The following is an 18338-nucleotide window of genomic DNA, read 5'->3' on the forward strand; positions in this document are numbered from 1 at the left end:
TAACTACCCTACACAAAGCAAAATAATTTTTAAAAAGTGCTGAATGATAATTTCACACAAATGGCCATGGGAATGCAAAGGCAAGGTGGGTGGTTAACGAAGCCAGCTTTTCGGAGACGTGACACCCTCCCCCCCCCTCCCCCGGAGACGTGAACCACGGCCTTCCCGGGAAAGGCAAGTAGAAGGCCCAGCCTTTTCTCCGGCTGAGAAAGGACAGAATCAAATAATGTCTGTTCAGAGCAAAGCTCTTCACATTTCACGGTACAGTTCACGACAATCCCCTACATTGAAATTCCATTAGGACCCGGTGCTTCATGCGCCTTCAGATGCCGCACGTCTGAGTCATGTCTCTCTCCGTGCAACTGCGATCAATAAAACACCCCAGTAAAATGTGGTTAACCACCAGGACATCCCTCCTCAATCCCCACCCCCCAAATCAGCAGGGTGACTCATCCAACTCGGGGCCCCTCCTCCTGCTCGGTGCTGGTCCCCCGGCCCGTGTGGCACAGCTTGACCGACTCCTGACCCCTTGGCAAGCCCAGTCCTGCCCTGTGAGCTCGGGTGGCTGTGGGTGGGGAGAAACTCTGTCCGATGTCATGGGTGTGCAGGAGAGATGCCACCTGAGGATACAGCCTGCGGTCCCCAGAGGCCTTGCTGAGTGCCTCTATTTCTCTCTCTCTATCTCTCTCTCAGCGCTCTGGCTTCCTCCTGTCATCTCTGCGACATGCATCCTGAGATGAGGCTCTCCCCCACCCCCATAAGCTGTCCCCTCCTTACTTTTATTTATTAAAATATATTTTTATTGATTTCAGAGAGGAAGGGAGAGTGAGATAGAAGCATCAATGATGAGAGAGAGTCCTTGATTGGCTGCCTCCTGCACACCTCCTACTGGGGACTGAGCCCCAACCTGGGCATGCGTCCTTGTCCGGGATCGAACTCGGGACTCCTCAGTCCCCTGGCCAACGCTCGATCCACTGAGCCAAACCAGCTAGGGCACCTCCTTGGTTTTAATTCACCGTGTATGTTGCAGTGTGTTTTCTTTCTTTTCCCCACGCAGAAGGGACCTAGGAAACAGCATCGGTTGTGACTGCACCTGGAGGCCTCGGGAGGACAGAGGGGAAGGAGTGGGAGGGAGGGCGATAGCAAACAGGTGTGAAAAGATCACAGCGATGCCTTGACCCGCTGCTGTCTGGGCCTGTGGCCACTTGAGCAGCACCTTCCCGGGCCCGCGAAGCCACTCAGGTCTGGACCCAACTGTAGCTGCCCTCCCAGCATCCTCAGGACAGGACCTCTGCCACCCGCAGGGGAAATGTGGCCTCGCTGTGACCCTGCTTTGGAAAGCTGACCAGGAGACTGCTCTGTGTGAGGCTTTCTTCCTTCCTGATGCTTGCAGTCCCTCGCTTCGCCTTCCTAGGAGGCCTTTGGGGGGAGGTCTTACTGGCAGGTTCTGGGTTAGGTGTCTGGGAGTTGAGATGAAGCCAGTTGAAAAGGGTATCCTGGCCTGGCCGGCCTGCCTCAGTGGTTGAGCGTCAACCTATGAACCAGGAGGTCAAGGTTCGATCTCTGGTCAAGGGCACATGCCCGGGTTGCAGGCTCGATGCCCCAGTAGGGGGCGTGCAAGAGGCAGCTGATCAATGATTCTCTCTCATCACTGATGTTTCTCTCTCTCTCTCCCTCTCCCCTCCTCTCTCTGAAATCAACACAATATATATCCATATTTTTAAAAAATGGTATCCTTTTCCTGTTCTTGTGACTGAGAGTTCAGTCCTGACATCTAAGTCCTTGAAGGCCTATGTTTAAGTCACCAGCGGTGATGTGACTTAATTGTACTGTTTTTCTCAACTTGCTTTTGGTCAATGGCGAACGGGGGGCCGAAATAAGCCCCACTGCACTTAACTTCTTTTTTAAAAAATATATTTTATTGATTTTTTACAGAGAGGAAGGGAGAGGGATAGAGAGTTAGAAACATCAATCAGCTGCCTCCTGCACACTCCCTACTGGGGATGTGCCCGCAACCAAGATACATGCCCTTTGACCGGAATCAAACCTGGGACCCTTGAGTCCGACGCTCTATCTACTGAGCCAAACCAGCTAGGGCTGCACTTAACTTCTTTTACCTACGCAAGAACATGTCCCCTTTGGCTAAGCCCCTGTCTTTCCACCACACTTACTCAATAATAACAATAATAATAATAATGACGGCAATGACGATATTCATTAGTTCTACCTCAGGTAGTGCTGCTTAAACTCCAGGTATGCTCAGCGCCTTAGAGATAAGAGTCATTGATCCTGGCCATAACCCATAGGTGTTATTAATTCTCCATTTCACATTAAAAAAAAACAACAACAAAAGAGGCGCCTAGAGAGATGAATAATTTGCTCAAGGTCAATGTCTGTGAAGTGGTAGACGCAGGGCACACACCCACCATAGCTACCTCTAACATCCTGACACGTTCCCACTCATCGGAAGGTCAAGTCACGAGACACACAGCGGGGCAGTGTTGCCTAATGGTTAAGGACACAGACTCCAGCATGAAATTGCCTAGGTCTTTTGTTTTGGGGGCGGGGGGAAGGCAGTCCCCTCTGGAAGTGGAGTCCACCTGGCCTGAAACCTATCCATCATTTACTTATTGGAAGCCGAGGGGGTGTCTATACACGGGGTGCTCCTTGGGGTCTACGATGAAAAGAGCCATCAGCACGCCCCCTTCTCTTTAGATGACTTTAAAAAAGAAACAACACACACACACAAAACGAACCCCTTTGATTAGCTAACAGCACCGATGCTTAGAGAGCTGTAGGGTTTTTAATATCTTTATTTGAATTGCACCGAGCAGCCAAATGTCATTTGGCCCTGGGCTGCTGTGTATGTGTCCGGGTGCCAAGAAGCAACTGAGCTCCGCCTGGGATGCCAAGCATTCCAGACCTGTTACCTTGTAAGTGTAATATTTACCAGATTTTTGCTTCATCTGCAGATGGAGAGCAGGGCTGAGTGTGTGTGTGTGTCGGGGGGGACTGGGGGAGGGATGGGAGGAGAGCGGCCAGGCTGCTGGCCAGGGAGCTCGCGTTCAGAGGAATCCCTGGGTGAGCAGGTAGCTGGGAAGGTGAGCAAAGATTCGCGCCAGACGTGGCCCTTTTGCTGGCAACTGGGAACCTAAGACGAAAGTAATAATAGAGGCCAAACATTGGGGTGCTCCCTGGGGGCCAGAGCTAACCGTTCCTGCTCTCCTCCTCCCTCCTCCCGGATCCCCATTTGATAGATGCAAAGTGTAGTTTCGAGAGTAAGTGGCTTGCCCAAGGTCCTGCTCCAAGGTGGGCCTTGATTTCCACTTCAGTGAAACTGGGATGGAGAAGGGATAAGAGTGGCCAGGTCAGGCCAGCAGGAGCCAAGTCCCTCTCGGCGTCCTCTGAGGGTTCTGACTTCCTCTAAGCCCCCCAAACCCCCCGCAACATGGGTGTCACTCCCACTTTACAGAGGAGGAAGCTGAGCCCTAGAGGGGTGAAGAGATCTTTGCCCAAGGCCAGCTTAGAAGGGGCAAGGCCTGGGGTGTAATCTGGGTCTACTCAGTCCCAGGCCTTCAACTGTGAGTCACAGCTCGTGTCTGTGTTAGGCGCCACTGCCAAGGTTACAAAAGAATCAAACTGCCCGGCTGGTGTTGCTCAGTGGTTGAGCGTTGACCTGTGAACCAGGAGATCACGGTTCGATTCCCAGTCAGGGCACGTGCCCGGGTTGTGGGCTCAATCCCAGTAGGGGGTGTGCAGGTGGCAGCCGCTCAATGATTCTCTCTCATCATTGATGTTTCTATCTCTCTCTCCCTTTCCTTTCCTCTCTGAAATCCCTAAAAAATATATATATATATGTATATTAAAAAACAGAACAAAACCCCAAGCCCTCCACCTCTGGACCAAGCACAGCTGGCTGTTATGTTCCTGAAAAACCAGGGGCTTGGGGCAGAGGTCTAGCCACCCTGTGCGGAACTCCCTATGCCCATCAACAGAGCTAGTAGATGAGAACATGTTATTAGGAGTGTGTGTGTGTGTGTGTGTGTGTGTGTGCGTGTACACACAGCAGGGAAGTTGTGGCTGGAGCCGGCAGAATTATTGTCAACGTGCAGAGATCAGCACTTGCCTGAGAAGCACGCATCATGTCCCGTATGTTAGTGTTACCATCGCTTTATCTGATGAGCAAACGGAGACAGGACCCCCCAAGGTCAGCAGAAGGAGACGGTGAACCCTGGCCGGGGTTCTCTCTGCCCTCCCCCGATGGGGCTGCCACGGGGACCCTCAGCATAGCTGTACATGTTGGCGGGGAGTTGTGTGGAAACTGAGCCATGGCCTCAGAAGCCACACCCCGAAGTCTTCCCAAGAGACTGGGAATGAGAACAGGAGGAGGTCCCTGCCCGGAGGCCCCAGGCCCAGCCCTGACTCGGCGGCTGGGGAAGACGCTCTGGTTGACTCTCACCCCAAAAGCGGTATTTTTAGCCGAAGGTGGAAAATTAGAAAAGCGAAGGTGTGAGATGAAGTCGCCAGGAGCCAAACAAAACCCCCGGCGCTTCCAGGCACACAGGCCGACGGGCCCGGCCGCTGATTCATGCCGATGCCCGACTGATAAAGTGGCTGCTCGCAGCACCGCTCACTTCCAAGTTTAAAGCAGGTAGCTGGCTGACGTCTCGGTGGAAATTCCCTTCTTGTTTTCTTTCTCTACTGGCTGTGCCGCGCCACTGTGTCCCGCTGGACGTTTGGGCAAAGCAACAGAAGCCAAAGAATGATTTTTCCGTCATTTCAAACCTGGAGGCAGGAGGCGGGGGAGTCATTTGCCTGGAGGGAAGTGGCCAGGGTTGAGGGAGAGGAGTCTGGATTAGGAAGGAGGACTCCCGTGACCAGCTCCTGCTCCCAACACAGTGCTGAGAGCACTTCAAATGCCACCTCTGGTCTCCTCCGGGCTCTCCTTGCTCATCCCTTCCAAGCCCCGGCGGTATATGGAGGAGTGATGGGTTGTTTCTCTTTTGATCGCTCATCTTGATATTTTTAAAAAATATTTTTATTGATTTCAGAGAGGAAGAGAGATAGAAACATCAGTGATGAGAGAGAATCATGGATCGGCTGTCTCCTGCATGCCCCCCACTGGGGATTGAGCCCGCAATTGGGCATGTGCCGTCACTGGGAATTGAACCGTGACCTCCTGGTTCAGTGGTTGGCAAACCGCGGCTCGCGAGCCACATGCGGCTCTTTGGCCCCTTGAGTGTGGCTCTTCCACAAAATACCACGGCCTGGGCGAGTCTATTTTGAAGAAGTGGCGTTAGAAGAAGTTTCAGTTTAAAAAATTTGGCTCTCAAACGAAATTTCAATCGTTGTACTGTTGATATTTGGCTCTGTTGACTAAAGAGTTTGCCGACCACTGTCCTGGTTCATAGGTCGATGCTCAACCACTGAGCCACGCCAGCTGGGCACTTGTCCATCTCTTGACTTGAGTTTGCTCCTTAGTTCACACTGGCTGTGTGCGCGTATATACATCTCTGTGGTGCCCTGGGTTCTACTCATTTCTGCCCTAACACATTTCAGAAGCACCTGGCTTTATTCAAAGAGCTCTTCTTTAATGAGGACTTACTTAGTGCTTTTTGAGAAGTGGGAGAGAGTCCTTGACTTGGAACTAAATGGACATTCATCTTGTCCCGTCTACACTGCAGGGCAGGGAAAGCTCAGCAGCCACCTGAGTGTTAACCCCGTCAGCAGCAAGGACTTCTGAAGGCCTCTAAGGAAAGTAAGAGGGGGAGGGGAGCCAGAGCTTCAGCTTCTAAAGAGAAGAAACTCATTTCTTAAGAATTCACGCTTCTCGCCCTAGCTGGTGTGGCTCCGTGGATAGAGCATCGGGATTGTGAACTGAAGGGTCCTGGGTTTGATTCTGGTCAGGGCACATGCCTGGGTTTCGGGCTCAATTCTCCCAGTAGGGGGCATGCGGGAGGCAGCCAATCAATGGTTCTCTCTTATCATTGATGTTTCTATCTCTCTCTCCCTCTCCCTTCCTCTCTGAAATAATATATATATATATATATTTAAATATACATTAAAAGAATTCACACTTCTCAAAATTACAGCACCTTCCCTCTTTGCTGGGGTGTAAAATAAACTAGAACTGGTTGCATTAACTCTTCCGACATCCTGGCTGTTCGTTCCTCTTTATTTATTTATTTATTTATTTATTTATTTATTTATTTTTATTTTTTTTTAATATATTTTATTGATTTTTTACAGAGAGGAAGGGAGAGGGATAGAGAGCTAGAAACATCGATGAGAGAGAAACATCGATCAGCTGCCTCCTGCACACCTTCTACCGGGGATGTGCCCGCAAGCAATGTACATGCCCTTGACCGGAATCGAACCTGGGACCCTTTAGTCCGCAGACTGACGCTCTATCCACTGAGCCAAACCGGTTTTGGCTGTTTGTTCCTCTTTAGTCACTTTCCTCTCCCGGTTGTCCCGGAGAGCAGATGAAAATCGGTACATTTTACAGCCGCTGTACACCCAAATCACACGATCGAAGAGAAATTCTTGGGCCTGCTCTCAGATAATTAAATAAAAATACACACACACACACACACACACACACACACGCAGACGTTGTAAAGGACTGTGCCGCGGTCAAGTTGTGCGATGCAGAGTCTCACTTTAAAGACTGTTTTCATTTCCTCTCACGAACGGTGGCCTGACCTTGAGCAGAAGGCTGCTGAGCACCCAAATGAACGCAATTTCTTAAAACCGGCCTAACACATGGAGCCCCATTCCGGCCCGCATTCATCTGGATTCCTATAATTCCTGTAGGTCCCCGTATCTTAATTGCCCAGAGCTATGCTGCCAATACAAACAGGATTGGGGGGAGAGTACACGCCCTTCACAAATACATCCTCCAACCCCAGGGAAGCACCGTCCTTTGAGACTGTATTACAGTGTTTGGAAGCCACCACATGGCCGGCTACTGAGATGCTAATAAGGACAGGGATCACTAACAACTCCTTCAGAGCAATTCTTCCTTCCCCCCGCACCTTCCTAGTTCACGTTCAGGGCCAGCATTCGGCAGAAATGGGAATTCAGACCTTCCCATCAGCCTCCCCGGGAAACCTGTTTGGAAAGGAACCTCAGAGGGCCAAAGAGTGGGGGGTGGGCGTTTCAGGGTGAGGTGGGTTCTAGAACCTCCCGTTGGCCGTCTTCCTTGATGATTCTCAGCAGGACACCGCTGAGAATCCTGTTCATCCCCCTTGAAGATTTGCCACTGGGTGAGTGTTTTATTTTTAAAATATGTTTTGATTGATTTTAGAGAGGAAGGGAGAGGGAGAGAGAGAGATAGAAACATCAATGATGAGAGAGAATTGTGGATCGGCTCCTCCTGCACGCCCCCTACTGGGGATGGAGCCCACAACCCGGGCATGTGCCATGACCTGGAATCAAACCGTGACCTCTTGGTAATAGGCCCGCCCCTTTCCACAACCAAGGCTCTTACTGCTAAAACCCAGCACCCCCACCCAAAGGCCTGCATCCTGAGCATGATGAGACATGGAGAGGCCTTGATACAAAATAGGTGTCTCCCTGGAGGTGGGTGTTATAAGGGTGCTGGAAACTTTGCAGTAAGAACTAGAAACCCTGAGCTCAAGCCCCCCCGCCCCCCCCCAACCCAGGTCGCCTCCCCTGCGATTGCATTTGCTGGCCCTGGGTCCGAAGGGGCCAGATGCTCCCGCTGACAGTCGGTCCCGCCTCAGATAGCCGGGAGATGAAGGCCAAGTCCCGTGGCTGATGCTGACACAGTTAGACTCCCAGTTGCCAACGGCACGTCAAGTCTGACACCGGCCCCGCGTGGCGCCCCCCACTTCCAATCACAGATGCTCGGGGGCTGGGTTACATTTAATAGGAGCGACGGCGGAGGGAGCGTCGGAAACCACCGCGGATGCGCTGTTTATTTCTCGGTCGTTTTGTGTGAAATTGCTGTGACTTGAATGTCAGCAGTGTTTGGGATGTGGTAGTGAAATGAAATCCATCGCTGGCGTGCCAAGACAAATTTCAGGAAACCCCAAAACACAATTGTCTTGGTTTCTTGCTTGGCTGTGTCTGCACACACACACACACACACACACACACACACACACTCGGAGGCTGTTTTATTGGCCTCCAGCTGCTCAATGGGTTGCTGGTCTTGCCCCCCTCTCGGGACATTTAATGGACCCCAAACTGCTTCCCTCAAAAAGCTGGGGATGTCAGGGACCAGGGGCCACTGCGTGCATTAGGCTCGTCAAAGTCCACGCCGATTACTGTAAAGCGATGGGAGCCCAGTCATTTCTGGGAAGGAAAACAAGGACTGTGTTCTATGCCTCCAGGCGCTGGGAGGTAAGAGCCAGTGCAGGCTGGGCATCCAAAGGCCCTGGATGTCAGCTCAGCGCCTCTGATGGGGGAACTTTGCACTGAGTAAGCCCCCCCATCCCCCCGCCCCAGAACCCCTAATCAGGGCCGTTCTTTTTAGAAGTACCGGTGCAAATACTGGGCCTTGCATTCCAGTTGCTGGAGCTTCCCTGCAAGGCCAAGCTGATCTCTAGTTGAGAAGGAGCCAGTTTTAAAAAATTTATATTTTTTATTGGTTTCAGAGAGGAAGGGAGAGGGAGAGAAGGATAGAAACATCAGTGAGGAGCGAGAATCATGGATCGGCTGCCTCCTGCACGCCCCCTACTGGGGATGGAGCCCACAACCTGGGCATGTGCCCTGACGGGGAATCGAACCGTGACCTCTTGGTTCGTAGGTCAATGCTCAACCACTGAGCCACAGCGCCCGGACAAGGAGCCACTTTTTTGCGTGTCCAACTGTGACAAGACTCCGACATGGGGTTGGTATTTCTGCCTGGGGTGGCATTCGTGCCTTCGACTCGGGGCTCCTCTGTGCAGAAGGCAAAAGCCACAGTTTTTTTTTGTGTGTGTGTTTTTTGTTTTTTTTTACAGAGAGGAAGGGAGAGGGATAGAGAGTTAGAAACATCAATGAGAGAGAAACATCGATTAGCCGCCTCCTGCACACCTCCAACTAGGGATATGCCCGCAACCCAGGTACATGCCCTTGACCAGAATCAAACCCGAGACCCTTCAGTCCGCAGGCCAACGCTCTATCCACTGAACCAAACCGGTTAGGGCCAAAAGCCACAGTTTCGATAGAAAGGCCAGCTTCACTTTGTGGCCAAGAGTTATTTGGTTCTCCTTGCTCTTCGCTTCTTTACCTGTGAAATGGGGATTCAAAACTCTTTCTCAGCAGCATGTAAACTAGTACCACCTGGGAGGGGGCATGAGTTAGAATTCGGAGGCAGACGGGGCCATTCTCTTTAGGGCAGGGGTGGTGGGATGGAGGCATTGTATCCATCCCTCACTAGCACATGACACTGATTAACCCCGGGAAGGGAAGCCTGGCCAAGTTCATTGTGGTTAGACCACAGCCTAGGGCACACGTTATCAAATGCAAGTGCAAAGCAGAGTCACACGCCATTCGCCCTAAAGGTCTGGGGTGGAGCCAGGTGATAAGCATATCAGAAGCTTCCCAGGTGAGTCCCATGTGGGCGATGAGTGACGAATTCTAAATTCGTCTAATGTAGAATTTAGGGGAGAAAAGCCATTTTGGAGGTCACCCATGGGAAGAAGGATGTAATGGCAGAGCTGTGAGCGAGCTGGATGGCCATCTAGCTCAGCCGCCCCCAGATTCAAGACACCTCACTGCGTCTTTGGGGACAAGGTGCATCTCACAAGGGCCTGGATTTTTCCAGGGAGGTACTCCCAACACTGGTGGACAGAGCCTTCCTTTTTTACTTTTCTATATTGTGAGAAAAATTCTTTATATATTGAGCCAAAGTGCGACTCCCTGGCTCTACCGAAAGTAAGGACTTTGCATCTGAAGGATTTGTAATCTCCGAAGGGATGTGATGTCTCGAAGTCCCCCTCTTCAAGCTGAGTGTTATCAATTCCATTCTCTAGCCGGCCTGTGCCAGAGCGTCATGGAAGAGCTTAGAAAAGTCCACTGGGTTCAATGAAACAGATTCTCGGGCCCTGGGTCCTAAGAATGTGTATTTTAAAAGTTCTTCACAATGAAAAAGGTGAAAGGGATTAGAACTGCAAATTACCAGCTGTAAGAATAGTCACAGGGTCCTAGCCGGTTTGGTTCAGTGGATAGAGCGTGGGCCTGGGGACTGAAGGGTCCCAGGTTTGATTCCGGTCAAGGGCACATGCCCTGGTTGCAGGCTTGCTCCCCAGTGGGGGACGTGCAGGAGGCAGCCGATCAATGATTCTTTCTCATCATTGATGTTTCTATCTCCCTCTCCCTTCCTCTCTGAAATCAGTAAAAATATATATTGAAAAATAAATAAGCTGGGCAATTAGTGAACATCATGAGGGCATTTCATTTTTCTAAGAGTCCTTGCATTGCTGCCATTTCTGCTTTTCTCTTTGCTGCTGGCCTGGTCTCTTCATTGTGGTCACAAGACCAAAAACAAGATCCGAGAACATGGATTTGTATTTTCAGGCCCTTGAACTAGAATCAGCTGAAACGGTTAGAATAGCCTGAGGGGCGGAGGGTGCTGGCCAACGTGGAGGGCGGGGGGAGGCGGGGGAGCAGAACCACCTCCTTTTTGGAGCCCCCCACTTCACGATCAAGCTACTCCTGTAAACATTTGCAAGCGCCCCTTCAAAGCTTGAAAGCCTAGGACACGATCCTTGCACGGTTTGCTTAGAAGAAGAAGAAACAAAATTGACCTCGTGGTCCGGGGCAGCCTTAAAAAGAAAGTGTAGTAGGGCCAAGGACCAGAAAAGGGGGGTGGGGGGGAGGGGTAATGGCTCAACGTTTCATAAACACCAAAGAGAATAAAAATAAATCTCAAGAGCTCTTATTTGCACACTCGATGGAAGGATGAGAGGGGGCGGGTGGGTGTGAAGGACGGGTGATCCTGGGGGTTGGTGGACCAGGCCTGCGGGGGTTGCGTTGAAAGGCGAAGGGGGAAATGAACTGGATGTTTACGCTTTCTAAGGACAGCCAACGCACTGAGTGAGCTTTGCTCTTCCAGGATGCGCTTTCGACGTCTGATGGGGCGGCCACGGGACGATGCAGGCAGCCACTAGGCCGGAGGAAGGGTCTGGGCAAAGCAGAGGGGGTGCGGAGCCCAAGCGCATGGCCCTAACCCCACCCAGGCTTCCTGTCCTGGGTGCTGAGCTGGTCGGCGGACACCAACCCGTTCAATCACCTGGGCTGGGCCTGTTCAGAGGAGAGAGAAATCGCTTTCTTCTTAGCAGCTACCTTTGTAAAAAATATATATATATTCTTTTATTGATTTCAAAGAGGAAGGGAAAGGGAGAGAGAGATAGCAATATGAATGAATGAGAGCGAATCATCGATCAGATGCCTCCTGCATGCCCCCTACTGGGGATGGAGCCCACAGCCCAGGCATGTGCCTTTGACCGAAATTGAACCCGGGACCCTTCAGTCTGCAGGCTGATGCTCTATCCACTGAGCCAGACTGGCTAGGGCAGCAGCTACCTTTTCTTTCTTTCTTTCTTTTTTTTTTAAATATATATTTTATTGAATTTTTACAGAGAGGAAGGGAGAGGGATAGAGAGTCAGAAACATCGATGAGAGAGAAACATCCATCAGCTGCCTCCTGCACGCCTCCTACTGGGGATGTGCCCGCAACCAAGGTACATGCCCTTGACCGGAATTGAACCTGGGACCCTCCAGTCTGCAGGCCGACGCTCTATCCACTGAGCCACCCCGGTCAGGGCAGCAGCTACCTTTTCAAATTGCTCTGCTGGGGGCCCCCAAAAACCTTCCTGCTTGTGTGAATGGCTGCCCTCCTTGAAAACGGCCCGCCAACTAGTTCATGGCCATCGCTGTGTCGGCGTGAATGCTTTCTTTTCTCCAAGACCTGGATGCTTTAGATTTTTAAAAAATGTGCTTGTTTGTTTGTTTGCCTCTGAGACTTTGGGCTCCCTCAGTTCACACAGTCGTCTCTGAAGCCGTCCTCCGGCAGAGCCTGGCTTGGACCTCACTTTCCCGTGAGCTGCTGTCTGAGAATCCAGGGCCCGGGCACGGGGACGGGCCAGCCTCTGGGACTCTGAGGCTGAGAAAGTGCAGAGTTCCTCAGATGAGGAATTCTTGGTGTGTTCCGAGCCTTTTTGTGTTTTTTTTTTTTTTTTTTCAGTGTAATTGTCAGGGCATGGATTTCTCCAGAAATCACGAAAGGTATTTATGTCTATTTTAAGATCGGCAAGATGGCTCATTTATTTAATAAGGACTTGGCCTTGCCAATAGCCAGATGCCTGAGTCTTTCAAGCCGTGCAAACAGTGGGCATTCGGTAAACTGTGTGTGTCCAGAGCCCCGTCCTGGGTACGCAGAGAAGAAGAAAGACTTGGCAAACGTGGTCTTTGCCCTCTCAAGGTCCTTAAAATTGCATGGGGGGGGGGGGGAACAAAACCAACAAACATAATGCAGGAGTCATCAAAACACCTGTCAAGAGCCATCAGCCACAGTGAAAGATTCTGTTGTGACCAAGCTAAGCCGTTCAGGAGAGGGTAGAAGAGGGTAAAGAAGGCATCAGAGTGGATAGAACATTCTGGAATAAGGAAAGAAAGCTTGCAAGAGATTTTAGAATAGGATGTAGAAAGACCTGAAGCAAGTGGCCTGCCCAGGGGAGGGGCTCAATCAGTGGGTATTGTATAGGATGCATGGGGCTGGAATTTGGACCTGCTTTTGCTTTTGGTATGGCCTCCATTGCATCTTCAAAGCAATGGCAGGCGATTACAAAATCATAACAAAACCCTAGCCACCCTGAGCTTGAAATTGTGGTGTGCTGTTTTATATGGCTCAGCACTGAAGGAATGTGGGCCGATTCTTTCCCTCCATTAGCCAAGATTCCCTCCCACCAAGGACATTATCTTGAATAAGGAACTTTAAGACTGGATGTTGTATCGCTGGTCCATGGGTATAGTTCTGTTTTGTTTTTCATTTCGATTTCCTCATCCTAACTTAACTAGAGGGCGTATTTGGTCACATGTGTGTGAAAAAAACAAACCCTCGAAGCCAAAAAAAGATGCAATACATGAACCTGGAGAGAGGAGAACATTTGGATGCCAAAATTTCAAGGAAAAAAAATACATGGGCAAACTGCTTGCCATTAGGAGCGATTTTCCTGGCGTATGTGATTAAAGTGTATGCGAGGCTGACAGCTCTCTCCAGCATCAACTGTCAGGAGCATGCTCCAATTCATGACCATCTAGCATGTTCCACAGCTCCAACTTCCAAAGGAGAGGGTGAACTGCACGCCCGCAAATGGAGTTGAAAGTGGTTTGTTAATCTCCATTAATCTGCTACTCCTGTAACCAAGCGCACATGTTTATTTTATTTTTTTTCCTAGTGAAATTGTTAATGGTATGAAATTGGCTATTGAAAACGAAATCGTTCTGTAGATATTTTCCTTATGGTTTCTCGAGACTGTCTCATGGTTGCACTTTTTTTTTTCTTTTTTGAGAGAGAGAGAGAGAAACTGGATTTTTTATCATTTTCAATGATCGCCCTAACTTTTCACAGATGCCATCCCGCCCACTTTGTACAGACCCTACTTCAGAATCGTCCGCTTTGACGTCTCGGCGATGGAAAAGAATGCTTCCAATTTGGTGAAGGCGGAGTTCAGAGTCTTCCGTCTACAGAACCCGAAAGCCAGGGTGCCCGAACAGCGGATCGAACTGTACCAGGTAACCTTTGTCTGGGCTGTTGGCATGGACAACCAGCTTGAAGCCTGGGGATGAAAGCCTTTGTATTCCCTTAGATTTTCTGAGCGGATATAAACCATCCTATACACCCACACTCATCATATAGACCCTCATCCCTCCGGAAGGAAGAACCCTTAGAATGGCGTGGTGATGCTCTGAACCCATGGTTAGCAAACCGGCTCGCGAGCCACACGCGGCTCTTTGGCCCCTTGAGTGTGGCTCTTCCACAAAATACCACGGCCTGGGCAAGTCTATGTTGAAGAAGTGGCGTTAGAAGAAGTTTAAGTTTAAAAAATGTGGCTCTCAAAAGAAATTTCAATCGTTGTATTGTTGATATTTGGCTCTGTGGACTAATGAGTTTGCCGACCACTGCTCTGAGCACACTTCTGAAGTCGCGTGAGTGGCTGGAGTACCCACCCATTTAGTCCAGAAGCCCACCCCCTAATCTGGAAAGTCAGATAACCCAGGTCCAGTCCCACACTAAGGAGAGAAGTCACTGACCTTCCTTTTCTCATCCTCCTCTTTCCTTTCTTTCCTAAATATATTTTGTTTATTTCAGAGAGGAAGAGAGAGAGAAACAAATAATGAGAAAGAATCATTGATTGGCTGCCTTCTGCACGCTCCCCACTGGGGATTGAGCCTGCAACCTGGGCATGTGCCCTTGACCGGAATCGAACCTGGGACCCTTCAGTCCGCAGGCCGACGCTCTAGCCACTGAGCCAATATATTCTTTTTAAAAAATATATTTTTATTGATTTCGGAGAGGAAGAAAGAGGGAGAGAGAGATAGAAGCATCATTGATTGGCTGCCTCCTGCATACCCCCTACTGGGGATCCCTAGATGGATGTACTGAGATTAAAAAAAACTCAGTGGATCTCAAAGTCGTCTTAGGTTTCCTGACCCGGGCCTCAGGAGCAGCAGCTGCTCACTTTTGTAGCGACACAGACATCAGCTGAAGTCACCTTTGCCAGGACAAGGGAAGGCCGCCCTCTGAACCATGGCCGGCACGGCAGTGTCAAAGGATTAAGGAAAACAGAGAAGAGACTGTGGCTGGGGCCAGATGGAGAGGCAGTGACGAAGCCTGCAGGCCGAGTCTTTATTTTATAGTCAGATCCCACGAGGCAAAGCAAGGGCGTGGTCAAGGTGTTTACAATGTTCTCGCGAGTTTCAAATCTATTTAATGACATGCACCTGAACTCTATCAAGCTTTGTTTTGGCAGCACTTGCTGCATCTCCCGCAGCCTCCATCACTCAGCCACCTGGGACCACAGGTTCGGACCATCAGGTCAAGCTTGCAACCATAGCCTTTGGCTATCATGGTGCTGGGAGGGCTTTGCCCTCCAAGCTGGGACCTGCATGTGGCTTTGCCACGAGAGGACTTGAACCTGTCCAAACGCTGTAGCCGCTCTCCACGGCCCTCTACAAAACACTGAGAACTTCGACAAAGGAGAGTGAAATAAAAGCCGTCCTCCTGCCTTCTCCCACCTCTTTCTCTAATGCTTGGATTTCATGCCCATTTCTTTTTTTTTAAAACTTATTTATTGATTTTTTTTTTCAGAGAGAGAGAGAGAGAAACATCAGTTTGTTGTTCCACACATTTATGCATTCATTGGTTGATTCTTGTATGTGTCCTGACCGGGGATTAAACCCAAAACTTTGGTGTGTCGGGACGATGCTCTAACCAGCTAGCTACCCAGCCAGGGCCTCAATACCCCCTTCAGTTTGCACCTAGACCAGGCGTCCTCAAACTACAGCCCGAGGGCCACATGCGGGTGTTTTTGCCGTTTTGTTTTTTTACTTCAAAATAAGATATGTGCAGTGTGCATAGGAATTTGTTCATAGTTTTTTTTTAAACTATAGTCCGGCCCTCCAACGGTCTGAGGGACAGTGAACTGGCCTCCTGTTTAAAAAGTTTGAGGACCCCTGACCTAGACAGTCACCAGTTCATCAAATGTGATGAAATATCATTTGCAGAGACGGGTTGCAAGGGTCTACAGGACAGGGGCTAAATCCTAAGCTGTTTATACTTGTTTATTTTTGGCTTCAAGCTGAATAGCAAATGTTAGATGATGCTTCAGATTTGAGGATGAAAGGGCAAATTGATGATTATGGAGTAAAATAAGTAACCAGGTTTTAGTGGGAGAAATATAGATATTTCTGCAAAAGATTTTAAACTGCACACACCCCTGAGGCTTTAGTGTGAAAATTCATTGTTGACGGTGTAGGCCTGTTGTTTAAGGGACCTCCATTGCTGCAAAATGAAAGTTGGGGATCCTAACATTTTGGGGAGTATAGCACTAATGAGGTTAATGAAAGCCCCTTTTCCTAACCCCAATACATGCGTGTGCATGCCTCTCTCCCTCTCCCTCCCTCCCTCCCTCCCTCTTTCTTTCTCTCTCTCTCTCTCTCTCTCTCTCTCTCTCTCTCACACACACACACACACACACACACACACACACACACACACAGAGTTCAGCTTTCCTTTCTCATATTGCCCGAGGGCGTATAAAAGAAAAAGTCAGCCAAAAAAACTGTGTTCAATTAGATTTTGCAAAAAGTGCTACTGGAAAGAAAGAAACGTTAAACGGTGCTGTTGTACTGAATTTTACAGTGTGCAATCTCCTTAGTACCAATCCTAACCCATGCCACGTCAAAGACACACACACTACAGTAACCCCCTCAAAAAAAAAAAAAGCCATGAAGTATAATAAGCACTTTGTTTGCATTAGGCTATTAATATCTTGTAGTTTTTTTTTTTTTTCAACCTGATCGAATGGCAGGCTCGTCTCCTAGGGAAATCGGATTGTTATCATTTGCATTAAGGTTGATGTTACCCGGTTCGGTTTACCTTGTGAGCAGATAGGACCCCAAAAACTGAGTGAACGGTAGCTGTTCTGCCACACTCCCAAGAAATGCTAATAATCATGTGATTGCAACTAATATCCAGTGTTCTTTGGTGTGATGTGACTCAGCAACAGTGTTGATAATCGCTAATAGCTCCCTGTGTACTGGGCGCTATGTTAAGTGCTTGGAAATTCTCTTTCTTGGTTTTTCTCCCTAATTTTCATTCCACAATGAAGTAGATTCCCTAGAAAGGGTGAATGAAGTACAGTATAAAATTGCTCACACTCTCTGATGCTGCTTTTGGTTATATATATATATATATATATATATATATATATATATATATATAATCTCGTTGGGATGTGTGTGTGTAAAATTCCAAGGAGTAGTTTCTTACTTTTAAAAAAATATTTTTATTGATTTCAGAAAGGGAGAGGGTGAGAGAGATAGAAACATCAATGATGACAGAGAATCATTAAGTAGCTGCCTCCTGCACACCCTCTACTGGGGATCAAGCCCTCCAGTCCACAGGCCGACGCTCTATCCACTGGGCCAAACCAGCTAGGGCCCAAGGGGTAGTTTCTGCCTATCACTTTAAAAGATGGGCTTCTTGATCCTTAATCGTGTGTGTCGTTCTATTTAAGTCTCTTGGTCCCTATGAATATGCCAGGCAGGGACTGGGGAAACGCTGGGAGAATAAGAAGGGGTCAGAACGACACAAGTGGTAAACAATCCGATTTGCTTTGAAGAACCTCACAGTCAGACTGAGCATTTCGAACATAGTCAACCCAGAGTGATGTTTGAACACCAACCGTTACAGATGGATCGAGTCCCCTGGAGAAATAGATGTTGAAGTCTTAATCCTCCGGACCTCAGAAAATGACCTCATTTGGAAATAGGGTTGTTGAAGATCTAATTCAGGTGTCCTCAAACTACGGCCTGTGGGCCACATGCGGGTGTTTTTGCCGTTTTGGTTTTTTTTTACTTCAAAATAAGATATGTGCAGTGTGCATAGGAATTTGTTCATAGTTTTTTTTTTAACTATAGTCCGGCCCTCCAACGGTCTGAGGGACAGTGAACTGGCCCCCTGTTTAAAAAGTTTGAGGACCCCTGTTGAAATGAGGTCATACTGGGGGGCGGGGGCGATCCTATATGACCAGTGTCCTTATAAGAGCATGGCCACATGAAGACAGAGACACCCAGGGAGAAGGCCATGCGAGAACAGAAGCAGAGGTGGAGGTTGTACGGCTTGAATACCCAAGATGGCCCGCCAGTCACCAGATGCTAGAAGAGGATTCGGAAGCCTCCCCCGTCCCGTGTTAGAGGGAGCAGGGCCCAGCTAACACCTTGGTTTCTTGCTTCCGGCCTTCACAGCTTTGAGAGGAAACTTCTGTTGTTCAAACTTCCAGTGTTTTAAGCCCCTCAGTCTGTGGTAACCCCGGGAGTCTAACACACCCATGAGGCAAAGTCTCTAACACATCCCAACACACACACAGCTGAGAAAGGATGAGAGGGCCCAGAGAGGAAAGAGGATGCATCTTTCGGATCGCCCAGCGCCGTGGTAGGCAAACTGCGGCTTGTGAGCCACATGGGGCTCTTTGGCCCCTTGAGTGTGGCTCTTCCACAAAATACCACGGCCTGGGCGAGTCTATTTTGAAGAAGTGGCGTTAGAAGAAGTTTAGGTTTAAAAAATGTGGCTCTCAAAAGAAATTTCAGTCGTTGTACTG

General features: G+C 49.3%; 1 protein-coding gene and 1 long non-coding RNA gene across 5 annotated transcripts in view; one reads left to right on the forward strand and one right to left on the reverse strand.

Annotated features, from left to right (window-relative positions):
* Window positions 1–18338, reverse strand: part of LOC307094531 — a 503912-nt gene that overhangs the window by 129500 nt on the left and 356074 nt on the right. The gene's annotated exons all lie outside the window — the stretch shown is intronic.
* TGFB2 (transforming growth factor beta 2) overlaps window positions 1–18338 on the forward strand; it is a 59758-nt gene that overhangs the window by 26602 nt on the left and 14818 nt on the right. For both annotated transcript variants that reach the window (XM_079763449.1, XM_079763450.1), the window contains one exon: window positions 13586–13749. In XM_079763449.1, coding sequence (XP_079619575.1) covers window positions 13586–13749 — 164 coding nt within the window. The remainder of the gene's footprint in view (window positions 1–13585; window positions 13750–18338) is intronic.

Source organism: Cnephaeus nilssonii, assembly GCF_951640355.1.
Source record: "Cnephaeus nilssonii genome assembly, chromosome: 23".
Taxonomy (NCBI): Eukaryota; Metazoa; Chordata; class Mammalia; order Chiroptera; family Vespertilionidae; genus Cnephaeus; species Cnephaeus nilssonii.